General features: G+C 37.8%; 2 protein-coding genes across 12 annotated transcripts in view; one reads left to right on the top strand and one right to left on the bottom strand.

Moving 5' to 3' along the window:
• The first annotated feature begins 143 nt into the window (after positions 1-143).
• EXOSC8 (exosome component 8) lies at positions 144-14426 on the top strand. Of its 2 annotated transcripts, none has more exons than XM_062567096.1 (11): positions 144-234; positions 2189-2225; positions 3296-3359; positions 4489-4562; positions 5120-5165; positions 6367-6472; positions 6560-6605; positions 6849-6945; positions 8021-8141; positions 11834-11940; positions 12392-14426. In XM_062567096.1, the coding sequence occupies exons 1-11, from the start codon at positions 218-220 to the stop codon at positions 12505-12507; spliced, it is 831 nt and encodes a 276-aa protein (XP_062423080.1). In that variant the 5' UTR covers positions 144-217; the 3' UTR covers positions 12508-14426. The 2 variants fall into 2 exon arrangements, with proteins under 2 accessions (XP_062423080.1, XP_062423082.1); XM_062567098.1 differs by having other exon boundaries at positions 186-234; positions 2194-2225.
• SUPT20H (SPT20 homolog, SAGA complex component) overlaps positions 12533-14445 on the bottom strand; it is a 34841-nt gene continuing 32928 nt past the window's right edge. For 8 of the 10 annotated variants that reach the window (XM_062567085.1, XM_062567091.1, XM_062567092.1 and 5 more), the window contains one exon: positions 12533-13041. In XM_062567085.1, coding sequence (XP_062423069.1) covers positions 12941-13041 — 101 coding nt within the window. In that variant the 3' untranslated portion in view covers positions 12533-12940. The remainder of the gene's footprint in view (positions 13042-14445) is intronic. The other 2 variants (XM_062567089.1, XM_062567094.1) reach the window with 1 other exon arrangement.

The raw sequence follows: 14445 nt of genomic DNA, 5'->3' as shown, positions 1-14445 counted from the left end.
TATCGGGCAGCTCCAGCGAGGCGGAAGCGCCGCCGGGCCGCCCCGGCGCCGCCGCCGCCGAAAGGGCCCGCGCCGCTGCGAGCCGCCGGCGCCCCCCGGCGGCCGGGGCCTGTCAGCGCCGCCGCGTCGCAGGGCCGCGGCTTCCGGCCGGCCGCGTCGCGGGGAAGCGCCGCGCCGGAAGGAGACCCGAGCGAGGGGGAGAGACAGCGACGCGGCGATGGCGACGGCTTTTAAGTGAGTGACGGCGGCTCGGCGCCGCTGCTGCCCGCCGGCGCCGAGCCGGTGCCTCCCGGCCGCTCCGTGCCGCCTGCGCCGCCGGGCGGCCCCGCTCCCGCGGCGCGGCGGTGACGTCCGCGGCCGGCGGGTGCCCGCGCGGCGCCGCCTCGCGCCGCGGCCGTTGGGGCCGTTAGAGCCGCGTGGCGGCCCAAGGAGAGCGGGGATGGAGCTCGCTCTCTTCTTAAAACGCTTTAAGCTGTTATTTTCGGGTCTCGTTTGATTTGTGACGCGAAGCCGTCGGCTGCCACGGCGAAGCGCAGCCTGCCTGCCAGCTTCCCCTCTGGGGGCCGCGCGTGCCTCCGTGGTACTCGCGTGGCGCCGGGGCAGTTGCAATGCTGTATTTTGTCAGCGCTGCCCTGCCAAGAAGTACACGGACGTTTGGAGGTGCCTGTAGAGCTTGTGGACATCCCTGCACAACCTATTTCATACCTACAGCACAGAGATTTGATAAGGTCTTTCACTGCCTAAGTGGAGGAGGGATGTAGAGAAGACAGAAAAGTTAGATAGGGACAGGATGAGAGACAGGAGACACAAATTGAAACATGTCAAATTCTGATTAGATATTAGAGAAAATAGTTTTCACGGTGAGGGGTAGTCAGCCAGAGAGGGTGTGGGATCTCCCTGTTTGGAGACAGACTGCTGGGCAAGGCCCAGAGCAACCTGAGCACGGGGCTGGGCCAGACAGCCTCCAGAGGCCCTTTCCAACCTGAAATGTTGGGTTATTCTTTCTGTTCCGAAACACTGACCCACGCATTAGAGCTGGAGAAGGGCAGCCTTTGAGAAAGGGAAGAGGTACCGTCAGTGTTGCTTTAAAGAACCAATTACAAGAATTACAGTTATGAAAAACATAGGAAAGTAGGAAACACAGTACTTTTTCTACAACCTGTTTATGACTATTCTTCCTGTTACTGCTCTTTCCAGATTTCTGGCTTACAATCATGGGACGGTGTAGCAGGTGCACCTGTGTGAATCAGGAAAAAATAAGCCTTATGATGGCATTAAAAACAGAAGTAGAGGCATATATAGGGAATTGACAGGGGTTAATTCATGCTTGTCGTCATAAGTTGTGATGTCTCTGTATGTTAGCTTGTATTTGGAAAGCTTGGTAAAAATTGTCCCCAGTTAATCTCTGTTTTTCTGGAAACGTTTATTTGAACAAAACCTTTGGCTTTGTTCATATATCACACTGCCTCTCTATCTTTTTTTGTTTAGGTGTTCTATGCTGAAAATACTGATATACAGACTATGTTGGTAGTATTAATGGTACACATTAAATATTCCTCAACTGAAACACTGCATAAAGCATATTTCATAATGTTATATTTTTATTTAAAAGAGTTCTAAGAAAAAGCTATTATGTTTCCAGACTGATAAATTGTTTTGTACTTCTGAATCCAGTCATTGAACTAACAAAATATTTCAGATAATTTATTAATTTACCCTTTCTGCACCATTTCTTCAAAAACACTTGACACTCTTGCCTCAATAAACACTCTTTTTGACCTTAACTAACTACCTGAATAATAATTTTAAGATTCTTGAGGTGAAAGCTAGTTTGTATAAGCATATGGGCATGCAATTTCCCTAACTGTAAGCAAGAAGCATTTTATTTTAAGTAGGTAAAATGTTTATTTCTTCATCCTCAGTTTTTCTAAACCTTTTCCTGTATACATGTATGATTACATGTATACAGGAATTACGGCAGCTAGTTTTCTGAAACTTAGAAGGCTTCATCTTAGATCAGTTAAGTTTCCTGATCTTGCTGTGATCGTATTGCTAGTTAACTTTACTAGTTAGCTTGATTCTCAGTTTACTGTTGTAGGGAGTTGCCTGCTTTTCTTTTTTTTCTTTTTTTTTGTTATATCTTAGCTATCAGAGACTGCGTGTAAACTTCAATTTCTATTTATTCTAGAACAGTGGAACCTTTGGAATATTATAGAAGATTTTTGGTGAGTAGAACATGATGTGCATGTATATATTGGTTGTAATCTGTATGGAAACCTGAAACTTCAAAAGCAAAACATGCTGTGAGGAGTATAACTATTTTCCCCCTTAATTAAATTTTTCTATTTCCCTTATATCTGTGGCATATATTCTGCAGTAAGTTTAACTTCACATGAATAAATGCTTCTTTTGGCCTCAGAAGCAATGTGAATTAAACTTGACTAAGGTAGTGGCCCAGGTTTGTGTCTAGTACAAAATGATCCCAGACTGGGCTTTTAGATGTTACTAAAAAGATAAATAATGGAGACTACTACTACTAACCATATTCACCATGAATGTGGAGGAAGAACACTGACTTTTTTGGTAATGCGTATTATATTAGTTTATGCATTACTAAAATAATATTAAGAAATGAATCCAGCAGTCAGCTTTATTTTTTCTAAATGCAGAATGGATATGTATGTTATCAGAAGCTTCATTGCCTACTGGGGCTTAGTTTACAGTCCTTTACTTTCTAAAACACTTGTTAGATAACGAAATACGTTTAAGATATGAATATACATTAATTGAACCGTTAATTAAAGTCTTTGCTTTTGAGAAACTTGAAATTATGGTGAATTATCATTCCCATCTAATGTGCTGGTAAATTGGGGCTGCTTCTAATTTAATATGTATGTGCAGGTTTTGTTTACAGCTTTTGATTGAAAATATTTTTCAGAGCTTCACTGAGTAGGGAAGGGGAATTACTTACAAAAACTAAACAATGCAGAAATGTGGGAATTTTCTAAATTTATCAATAGTATTCATTCTTGAATAGCTTTCTGAATCTAGTCTGTAGCATGTATCCTTGAGAAAATTAATCCATTGTTATGTATATATTTTTTTATAAAATTTGGAGTCTAAAACCACAGTTGCAAAGCTAGGCAGAGTATGACTGAGCTTTCTCTAGCAATTTTGTAACTCCGTATTTCTGCTATAAATAAGAGAACACTTTTTGTATAAACACACGAAACATAAATGTTGGGGTGTTATTTCATGAAACGTGTTTTTTAATTTGTTTTGTAATTTTCTTTAGAAGGAGAACTGTCGACCTGATGGAAGGGAGTTAGGTGAATTCCGGGCAACCACTGTCAACATAGGTAAGTGCTTATTTGGAATAATAATAATGAAAGGGATTTTTATTATTATTCTCGGATTTTTATAGTTGGTGCCCTTAATGACTTGGTTTTCCTGATACTTGAATTTTGAAACAAGAAAGGAGTAGGATTTGTATTTATAATTTCAGTAAGTGTTAAAAAGAATGAGTTGTACAGGAATATATTTGAGCGCTGTTACTCAGTCCTACCTCTGGGCTGATCTGCATAGCATAGTTTAGCGTGCTTAGATGCTTGTCTAATTCTAAGATCAGCTGTGTACATTATAGATGCTGAAGGCGTTATCTAGGCATACACGGAATGCTGTAGCATCTTGAGAGAGGCAGTGACTCCTGGCTTCTGCTTTGTTTTTTAACTTGATGAGCAGCTGTCTCACACAGACATACTTCTATATAGCAAGCAGCAGCACCTTGTCTTTCCGAGGAGCCTTTCCTAGACCTTGCTGTGATTTTTGAAGAGTGTAATTAATTTAACTTTTTGAAAGAAAACTACAGCTTAGCATGCTGCCATGGAAGAATTGCTGCTTATTGTTCAAACTGGAGTTAGCAGGTCTCTTCCACTGTGTTGGCTTTCCATTAGGTTTTACAACAAGTCACTCAGATGGTGGTGTTACAATAACTGTCTGTGATTCCTGGTCTATAAAAGTTCTCTTTTGATAGGATCTGTGGGATTTAGAACTTTCTCTTGCTGTTTTATGTGTTTGCATGGTAGAAAGATACATTTTCATCCAACAGATCATTGACTGCTCTTCGTCTAAAAGAAATTACTACTTCAGATTTACATTAATGAACTAAAAGTTGTATGGTAAATATGAGAAAACTGTATCAAGGTGATAATGAGGCAGGCTTATTCTAAGACAGAATTTTGGGAGAAAATACTAGTAATGAATTTTGAATCAAGGAATTAGCAATCCTTTGCTTATGTTTTAGAAATGTTAATAATCCAGTCTTTTAAGTGGTAGAAAAGGAGCGATTCTGTTCCCATGCTGAATTCATGGATGCTTTCTTTAGCCTTTGTTTGTTTTTAAATGATGTAAATGCTTTGTGAGGTTGGTTGTTAACTAAGGCGCTTGGAATAGAAACAAATTTTATTGAACAGTACTTTCTCTCTTCAGGTTCAATTACAACAGCAGATGGTTCTGCCCTGGTGAAGTTAGGAAATACTACAGTAATATGTGGAGTTAAAGCGGTATGGATGTTTTCTATTTTAACTGTAGTTGAATTTTTGCATTGATCTTTAGAATAAATCTTCTGGAGAGCTGCGATAATGTGCCACTCAGTTACAGTCCTTTGTGTGGGTTACTTTCAGGCCTGAAACTAAATGCAATTTCATTGTCTAATCCTACCTGTACAATCTGAAAACATGTATTTTGTGTTATGTATTGTGTATCGGGGGAAGAAATAGGCAAAATTAAAGTTGTTATTTATTGATAAAAGCTAAATGAAGAGCTGTGGAATATTCAAGTGAATTGGTAATTGTGTAGCTGGACTCTTGAATGACTTCCAGCCTCAGCTTTACATCTGGCCTGCTGTGAAGCAGGAGACAAATCACTTTACACCCCTGTATTGAGTTTTCCCTCATGCCAAATACAGATACATATACCTGAAAACTTGAAAGTCACTGATAAAAATGGCTCTTGGTCAATCTAACTATAATGATACCATCAAGAAAATAACTGTTCATACATAGGAAAGAAACTCTTTTTGTGAACAAAATTCACCTTTTTATTTTGTCTCATTCTGCAGGAACTTGCAGCACCTCCAGTAGATTCTCCTAATAAGGGATATATTGGTAAGTACTTAAATATGCATCTTACTCAGATCTTGTATTACTTCAGCTAAATGGCTGTAATGATGGGATAGATGGAATGCGTTATAAAGAACTTTAAAAGAAACTAGATAAAATTGTACTACATTCTTTAAAGTTTCCCAATTAACGTATAGCACTTCAGAAACAAAATCCAATAGCCTAAATCAGGGACTACTAATTTTGGTATTGTAGCTTTCTAGTGCTGGTGTGGTGACATAAAGCAGGATCTGCTGAGCCTTTTTCCAGTTCAAAATTCCCTTGTCCTGCTTTTGAGTTCTCCATGCAAAGCTACCTTCTCATGGCTGATTCCAGCCCAGGCTGAAATGATGCCTTCAGTAGGGGGGAAGTATGTATACTAAGGGAGGAAGGGGGGAAATGTGTATAATGAGGTAGGAAGGTTCATTTATAAAAGATTGTGGCTTGCAGGGTTATGCAAAGGCATGTTAACTTTTGTATTGAAATCCCAAAGAGACAAAAAAAATTAACTCCTTTAAAAACAGTGAAGTAGACCCATTTTTGTAGCTGCTTATTTCTCAGGGGATTGTACAAATCCTGAGGGTAGCTTTTTGCTCCTTTATGGAATTCTTTTGAAATGAAAACCTTCTGTGAAACTAAGAGCTTTTACTAAATCCCCTTTTCGTAAGGTATTTCCAAAGTACGTTGTTTTCAGTGAACTTGATTATGCTCTCATTTCTTTATTCTGTAAACTTTATGCATGTTTTTGCTTCATGTCTAAAGCATCAAGTTATAAAAGTTGATGAAAAGCAGATAGCATACCAGTAATGTCAGGCTGTGGGATGAAAATGCTATTGTCTCTTGATCTAGTTAAGAATGCCTAACATTTAAAGAAGAGTTTGTGTGAAGTCATGATATTCATAGCAGGATTACAAACAGAAAATGGTAGCTAGGCGTATGCTTTTTGCATGGAGTAAATAGTTTCAGAGTGCAAGGTAGCATAAATTCTTTACTACAAAGCTCACACGTAGCTTAATTTTTGAGGGGAGAAGAAGGAAGACTTGATTGATAAGTTCTTAGTCTTGCCTTTCATTTGAAGTACATAAAATGGTATTAAGAGGTAATAATATTAATGGTAATGTATATTGTTGATATTGTTGTATTTATGTTTTTGATTTTTTTATAGCATGCTTTCATTAGTTTGTAACCAATGATTTTTGATATCTAGTTCCCAATGTAGAACTGCCATCCCTCTGTTCAACAAGGTTTCGCCCTGGACCTCCTGGTGAAGAGGCTCAGGCAGCTAGCCAGTTCATTGCAGATGTGATTGAAAAGTAAGAACCATTTTAGTGCATTTAAAACAAAAACAACTCCGCAAAATAATTTTCTGTTTCTTGGTTTACATTCTCATTTTATTTTAGTTCACAGATGATAGAGAAAGAAGATCTGTGTATTGCAAATGGCAAGGTAAGATGTATCTCAAAATGAAGAGGGACTTGCTAACAAGATCACAGTGTAAGGACTTTAAAGAAGGTATTTGGGGTTACAGATTTTTACTTTTTAGTTTTGGTGTCTTGGATTACATCTAAAGTGCAGAAGTTAATTATTATAGAAGTAAGCATCTTTGTTCGTATGGTCAGCATTAGCTTAAATAACGCCCCATTTCTTTACCTGCTGTAATATCTCACATATGCAAATCTTTTTTGGTAGCTTGCTTGGGTGTTATACTGTGATATCATATGTCTGGATTATGATGGAAACATTTTGGATGCCAGTACCTTTGCTTTGTTAGCAGCATTAAAAAATGGTAAGTTTTTTCTCTGGAGTAAGATCTGCACCCTCATTATTATTGTTTGGAGAACTATGTCCATTCTGAATCACAATGACTAGGCAACTCATAATTCCTTTGCACTATTTTTTTTCCTGTCATTTTAACCCTAAATTACTAAAATATAAATATGAAGTAGAAATGACAGTTTGGATTTCTATAGATGCTTAACAGCTGGGCTATAAGCTGCATATTTTTCCATGCATATTGTCCCTCTCTTACGAGGCTAATAGCCATTCTGCTGTGTGTTGCATCCTAGAAATCTGAATTTTTCAACAGTGGCCATAAACAACTTTAGTATCTAGATCAGAGTTTTACTTGTTAATCTATTTAGTATATGCAAGCTATACTTGCATATACTGTGCTGTGGGTTTGTTTATTGTCACGATAGTGTATTTAGATCTAGTTTTATTAGAGTTCGAAAAATGATTTTGATGTATCCAATATTTGGATTGATAATTCACAAGTTTGTGGGTTTTATGTGCCAGTAGGAGGGTAGTATAAAAGGATGCTTATGGCAAAGCCTCATTGTCTGACTATGAACTGCTTGCCTTTGAATTCCTGCAGCTTCCTTGCTTTTTATTTCCGTGATGCTATCTCTGACATGGTATGTGTTGTCTGAGGGAGAGTTTTCTGAAAATTGGATTGTACTATTTCTACAGGTGTATAAAAAGTCACTGAGATGAGACTATATTCCTGTTCTTAATATGGTTAGTAGGCTCTGGGGGAACGGTTTCTGTGAAATACCACTCTTAAGGTACTGGAATTTTACAGCATTTTTGAAGCAGAAAATTCTTCTGTGTAAAGAAGAACTTGAGAAGCAAAATTAAATACTTATTTGGACAGATAGTTCTAAGCTAAATATTTTCAATGAATTGAAGAAATTCTATGTACAGAACACTGATAATGTAGCCAAAAACTATTCTGATCTGTTTTCAGTGGCTTACCAATATGGTGAAAGAATAGCTTAAATATGTCAGTAGTCCTGGTCATCTCTAGCCTTCCCCCAAAAAATGTTTAATGATATACCATTATCCTTTTTCCTTCTCTTCAGTACAGTTGCCAGCAGTTACGGTAAATGAAGAAACAGGTTTATCAGAAGTTAATTTAAAACAGAAGAATCCTTTGATCATCAGAAAGCATCCAGTTGCCACATCATTTGCTATATTCGATGAGTAAGTTGTTAAAGGTTTTATACTTACAAAAACAGCTGTATAGTTAAAAGAAGTGGAGAAAAAGAGAGGGTACTACCCAAGGAAGGGGGTCAGTTTTCACCCATTTGAGCTAGTGAAGACCATGCAGTGTGGGTCAGTGCAGTTTCACTTACTCTTATCCTAGGCCTGTCTTGCTGAACTGTTCCACAGCCCTCTGGTATGAATGAGTATGCAGTAGAACAAAGTGAAGTCTATCCAAGTTCTTCCTGTGACTTAAAGCAGAACTGATTCCCCACCTAAAAGATAAACTTAAAAGTACTCTAGGATTGCGATGAATTTCTGGAATGAATATTGTTTTATGTTTGTGCAGTATCTTTGACAACAGAATTAATCTTTCAGATGCTTATGGATGTAAAAGATGGTATTTTTGAACAGCTTATACCAAGGACTTAGTCAAAAGAAGCAGCAATAAGTAACAGTCCAGCTAAAACAAGAACTCTGGATAACTGAAAGCATAATTGCCCAATATGATGTATGACCAGCACTCTTAAATCAATATTCCTGTAGGTAAAGAATCTGATGATGAAAACTTAAACTAATGACATCTGACAGATTGACTTGATACATCAGCAGGCTATGCTGCAATTCAGAGATCTGGACAGGCTTGAGAATTGGGTGGAGAGGAACCTCATGAAGTTCAACAAGGGAAAGTTGCATCTAGGGAGAAATAACCCTAGGCACCAGTACAGGCTTGGGGCTGACTTGCTGGAAAGCAGCTCTGCAGAGAAGGACCTGGGAGTGCTGGTGGATAAGAAGTCAACTGTGAGCCAACAATGCATTCTTGCACTCAAGAGAGCCAATGGTCTCCTGGGGTGCATTAGGAAGAGTGTTGCCAGCAGGTGGAGGGAGGTGATCCTGCCCCTCTACTCAGCCCTGGGGAGGCCTCATTGCGAGTCCTGTGTCCAGTTCTGGGCTCCCCAGGACAAGAGGGACATGGAGCCACTGGAGAGAGTCCTGCGTAGGGCTACAAAGATGCTCAGAGGGCTGGAGCACCTGCCCTATGAGGAACAGCTGCGAGAGCTGGGCCTCTTCAGCCTGGGGAAGAGAAGACTGAGAGGGGATCTTATCAATGTGTACAAGTACCTGAAGCGAGGGTGTCAAGGGGCTGGGGCTGAACTCTTTTCCGTTGTCCCATGTGACAGGACAAGAGGCAACGGGCAAAAACTGAACCACAGGAAGTTCCACCTGAATATAAGGAGGAACTTCTTCCCTGTGAGGGTGACAGAGCACTGGCACAGGTTGCAGAGTCTCCTTCTCTGAAGATAATCAAAACCCAGTCTGGATGCAACTCTGTCTAACATGCTGTAGGTGACCCTGCTTGAGCAGGGTGTTGTTGTGGGTGATCTCCAGAGGTCCCTTCCGACCTCAGCCATACTGTGACTCCTCTGCTGGAATTATTTACTAGCTTTTCATTTAGTCTAGGCATGTTAATTACACAGTGATTCTATTCTGTGACAGACTAATCTGCTCAACCCGTGGTTTTAAGTACTATCACAAAGTATTTCTGCTCTTGGGAATGTGGAAGTTAAATGTTCTGTAGCTGTTCATAAAAAAATGCATGTATTTATGGTGAAACCCATTTGAGAAGCAAAAAATGATAAATAAGATGATCACTGGTCTAGGAATCGGATTGAAGATTTATGGTGGTTGGAGATTATGGCACATTTATCTGTATTGACAGAAATTACTAATAGACCCTTTTATTCAAACATGAGATGCCCACAGTGGGAAGAGCAGATGCCAAACTCAAATGTTGACCAGCTGATTACCAAAATGAACCAAACTAAGTTACCAGTATTTTAGAGTGCTTCTGTTGATTGCTTTAATACCAGTTCTTGTGAATTTTAAGTTTGATGTAGACTAAAAGTGCAGAAGTTTGTATCCCATGATAGGCACACAGTTATCAGGAGGTATTATTTGCGCTCAAATCACTCATACTCACCAACAGACAAAGAGTTGCCTTTAGAAGATAGCTATCAGTTACGCTGTGTAGGTCTTTCCTCCTCTCACTGGAACTGACTCTTGCATCAAACAAGTTATTCTTTGTAAGTCTGCCTTTATCTCCTAAAACTAAACATTGATGGCATGTTATATGTATAATGTGTATTCACGTGTACATATATGTTCTGTTTTTTTAGTATTTCTGTAGCATTGGCACAGCCCTCCAAATAATAGTTTTATATACCCTAGCTTCCACAGAGATTTTTCTTCCTGCCTAAAAGCCCTCTTTGAGTACATAAAACATCTGGGTGATGGCTGAGGGCCAGGCACACTCATGTAGAGCACTGCACAGCCGCACTGCATGGCTCCTGTGAAACTGACCTGTTCACAACTATTAAGTCTGATGCATCAGACTCTTCATGTATGTAGGTCACCTGCATCATGCAAAGGGCTGATGCTGCAGAGTGCATTTGGTTAAAACTTTTTTATTTTTTTTTAAAAAGACATTTTTGTGTAGCATAGCTAGGGACTGATGTTTTCATTACACTATTGCTAACAACAGCAAGGTGGAAATTATTTTTAAAGTTTAAATTGTCCAGAAGAATTTTGTTTTTAATTAGGAAGTGTATGTTTGTGACCAGTGTTATGTATTACATTCAAATAGTTCAAAGTGAAAAAATTTTGTTGCTCTTACTAGTTTGTTTAATCAGCTCTTAAAACTAAACTACTGATTTCTCCCCCAACCTTGTCATAAACATCATGTAGTGTAGTTGCACTTGAGCTGCTAAGCTGAGTTTGATTACATCAATACTACATTGTTCAAATAACATTTTTATGTAAGTTGAGACTTCATGAAAATTTCATGTATTATTTTTCCTATCTTGATACTGATACTTCAGCCTGTTTAGGTTTTAAATTATGGATAGGGCCAAATGTTTATAACAGCAATGATTTTTTAAGAAGAAACTAAGGCTGAATTATAGGTTTTTTTTATTTCAAATTTTTGTTGTTGTACTTATATAGTTTTTTTTTATTTCAAATTTTTGTTGTTGTACTTATAGTTGAGATATTGTCTAATTTTTTTAGTTCATTTCCTCCATTTTTAACTTACTAGAGGGTTCAAAAATGACTATTTAATGTCTTTTAATGATCTACAGTATGTGATCTATGACAGTTTATTTCAGTTAACTTAAGGAACTCAATCAAATTTTTGAACTACTCCTAGCCTGATCAGTGTTAGAAATCTGATCAGAAATTGAGAACTACTTTGATAAACTTGCTCTTTGAAGTGTAGTTTACCTTTCAGGTCCAGAAAAGAGATTAAAGTAGGGTCTACACAAAAGCAGTAACACGGTCTTTGTGTAGTTGTAAGTGACTACATGTTGCAAATGGTAGTTTATTGGTATTTTCCTGAAATAAATAGGTAGTGCAGATCTTTGACCTACAAGTTTATGCATAAAAATTGTAATGGTAAGCCTTTACAGACTCAAGTAGGCCCTTGAAATTAATGTGAAATCTCCCTTTCTGTAATTCTTTTTTTTTTTATATATTGGTATATTTTGATAACTGGTGTAAACATAAGCCTGTACAGTAAATCACATTCTAAATATTTGGTAAGATTATGCTTAAAAATTAATTACTTTTTTGTATTTTGCAAATGAAGTTAATGGATCATCATATACCAACATGTGTGCATGTATTTTTTTCAAAAGCACGTTACTGATTGTTGATCCAACTGTAGAAGAGGAAGACTTAGCAACTGGAACAGTAACTGTTGTAACTGATGAAGAAGGTAGACTGTGTTCAGTCCACAAGCCAGGTACTTCTAAGTTTAATAAACTTCTAAGTTTATTACACAGGAACTATGGAGATGACCTTTTTTGATTTAAATATGCTTTACCTACATTTATTTGCAAAATGTGTCTGCTTTATGATAACAGATGGTCACATGGAGTGCTTAAATCATTGCACTTGAAATTAAGTTTGAAAAAGGTAGCATGACTTAAGATTTTTTTAAAAAAAGTCATCGTTAGCCCTATATATATATTCTTATATGTAGCAAAGGATTAATCTTGTGCAAAGTCTCTTTTAGTTAAAACCTAAAGCAAGCCTGACAGCTTCAGTATAGCTGGGGAAGCTATATATGCCCCATATCTAAGATGCGGGTCACAAGAATTACTGTATTATTTAATGTTTCCAACTGGAAAACAGACTTAAATAAACCTAACCAAAGTGTAAGGGGAAAATCAAATTTTTCTTTTAATTTTTAGGTGGAAGTCCTCTGACAGGAGCCAAACTTCAGGATTGTATCACCAGAGCTGTTACAAGACACAAAGAAGTAAAGAAGCTGATTGACAAAGTGATAAAAAGTATACAACCCAAATGAACAAAAGGCAAGATCTTTTCAAAAATGGATTTGTAAAAATTGTATTTGTTACAGTGTTCACAAACCTTTTATACTAAATAAACAAATACCAATACTACATTTACAAAGTTCATTTTTTCTAAAATGATTTTCACCCTTATACTATATACAATGCTGCTGAATGGTAAAAAATACAGGATAAAACATTCTGTTAAAAAAATTAAATGACTTAAGGAAACCAAGCCCTAGCTGCTTTATAGATGCTTTGGTTCCCTAAAACAGCTTCATTTATTTCAGTGTAACTTCAAAAGTTCATTTTCCCACCAGCAATGTAAAACACTGATTTGTTTTTAAGCTTTCTCCTTTTTAAATATAGAAAATCCCCTTTGAATCATTAATTATGAGCAAATGCAAGTCTCAGGATTTTGGAGGAGCCGGCATGCCTCTTTTCCTTTTACTTTTTGAGTGGCTGCCTGAATGCTGTTGATGTCGTAGGCGAGCTGCTTGTGCTGCTGCTGCTGCCATAGCCATTTGATGCTGCAAGAATCGCAACTGCTGCCATGAAAAAGGAGGGAAAAAAAAAAAAAAAAAGCTTGTTAAGAGTTAGCTTTGTAGCTACCTTTCCTCTCAGGAAGAATGACAGGAAGGGAAAAATGAAATAAATTGAGAGAAAGTACAGGGTTAACAAAAAGGAATACACCACATACTGGGGCAATAAATACAGTCAAGCAGCACCAGTGGCACAGAAGCCTACTGAGGGTGTATCAAATATTTTAAACATATACCTAGTGTTGTTTCTTTGCCTGCCCTCTCAGTTGCAGTAACTGCAGTAACTCAGCAACTTCAGTGAATCTGTTTGGTTAAGCAGTACATTTTTAGCATAGTATTTCTTTAGTTTATGTCTTTTCCACATGTATCACCTGAAGGAGACTGTGGTAGAATACTAAGATCTTCTTTATAAAGCATCTGAATGACAGTATGCTAAAGGAATGCTTTGCCAGAGCTACTTTTTCCACGTACTAACTGGAGCTGTGCTACATTTGAACTTACAGGTGCTTACAGTTCATGTTGTTATATTATTCTGAAATCTTAATGGCACCTGCTATTTTTTTTTAATGTGCCACAAGCACTCCTTGAATGTTATCAAATCAGGAAGGTGGATGGCTTCAATGAATAAAAATAAATTCAGTGCTCCAAGCTGAGATAACAACAAATTCTTAAATCTTTCAAGATGTAGTTTGCCAAAATGTTTTACTGGTTGAGAGACCATGAAGACATTAGTAAAAAAAAATAAAAAATAAATAAATAAAAAAAAATCTAAGAGGCACAATTTTTTGGTTTGGAGCTGAGAATTATTATATTTGTTTTTAAATGCAGTCAGAGTGAAGTTGCTGGATTACTTGTATCTGTTGCTGCTGCTGCTGCAAGGCTTGTTGTTGTTGTTGTAGGGCAGAAGAGAGCTGGAGTCTCTGCTGAGGAAGGCTTTGCTCAGGTCTGTTCATGGCAGAGCCAAGCTGAGACAACACTATGAAAAGGAAAAGGGGAAGCAGGCAGGTCAAAGAGGTGAGGTTGAGTTTGCCAGGGTTAGAAAAGGAAGACACAGGAATAGAAAGTAACAAAAAGAGGAATCAGTAGAATTAGTTTCAAAGTAAAATTGGAAACAATACAGAATAAAATGTGATATACATACTCGGTTAGTTAGAAGGTAATTAGATTATGAAGTGCATGTAGAGACACAAAAAGAACTTTCTCATACTGGATGTTAAGCACAGTTAAAGAAACATTCCTCAATGAAGTCTGGCATGAAAATTTTCTGTATTTTCTTTTTGTATTAAGTGTGACTTACATCCATATCCTTTAAAGATGATCAATTTACTATGCTTAACTGCTAAACAAAGCAGAGAAGTGCATGCTTTGAAAGAAACTATTTCTTGTATAATTCATGTGCTGATAATAAAG

Source organism: Rhea pennata, chromosome 1, assembly GCF_028389875.1.
Source record: "Rhea pennata isolate bPtePen1 chromosome 1, bPtePen1.pri, whole genome shotgun sequence".
Lineage (NCBI taxonomy): Eukaryota > Metazoa > Chordata > Aves > Rheiformes > Rheidae > Rhea > Rhea pennata.
Note: the sequence above shows the minus strand (reverse complement) of the source record. Positions and strands in the feature narration are given on the sequence as shown.

What these genes read in the sequence shown, in the direction of transcription:
- EXOSC8 (XM_062567096.1), top strand. An exon ending in AATATTATAGAAGATTTTTG is followed by an intron (nt 2,226 to 3,295) that starts GTGAGTAGAACA and finishes AATTTTCTTTAG; the next exon opens with AAGGAGAACTGTCGACCTGA. An exon ending in TCATTTGCTATATTCGATGA is followed by an intron (nt 8,142 to 11,833) that starts GTAAGTTGTTAA and finishes TTTTTTCAAAAG; the next exon opens with CACGTTACTGATTGTTGATC.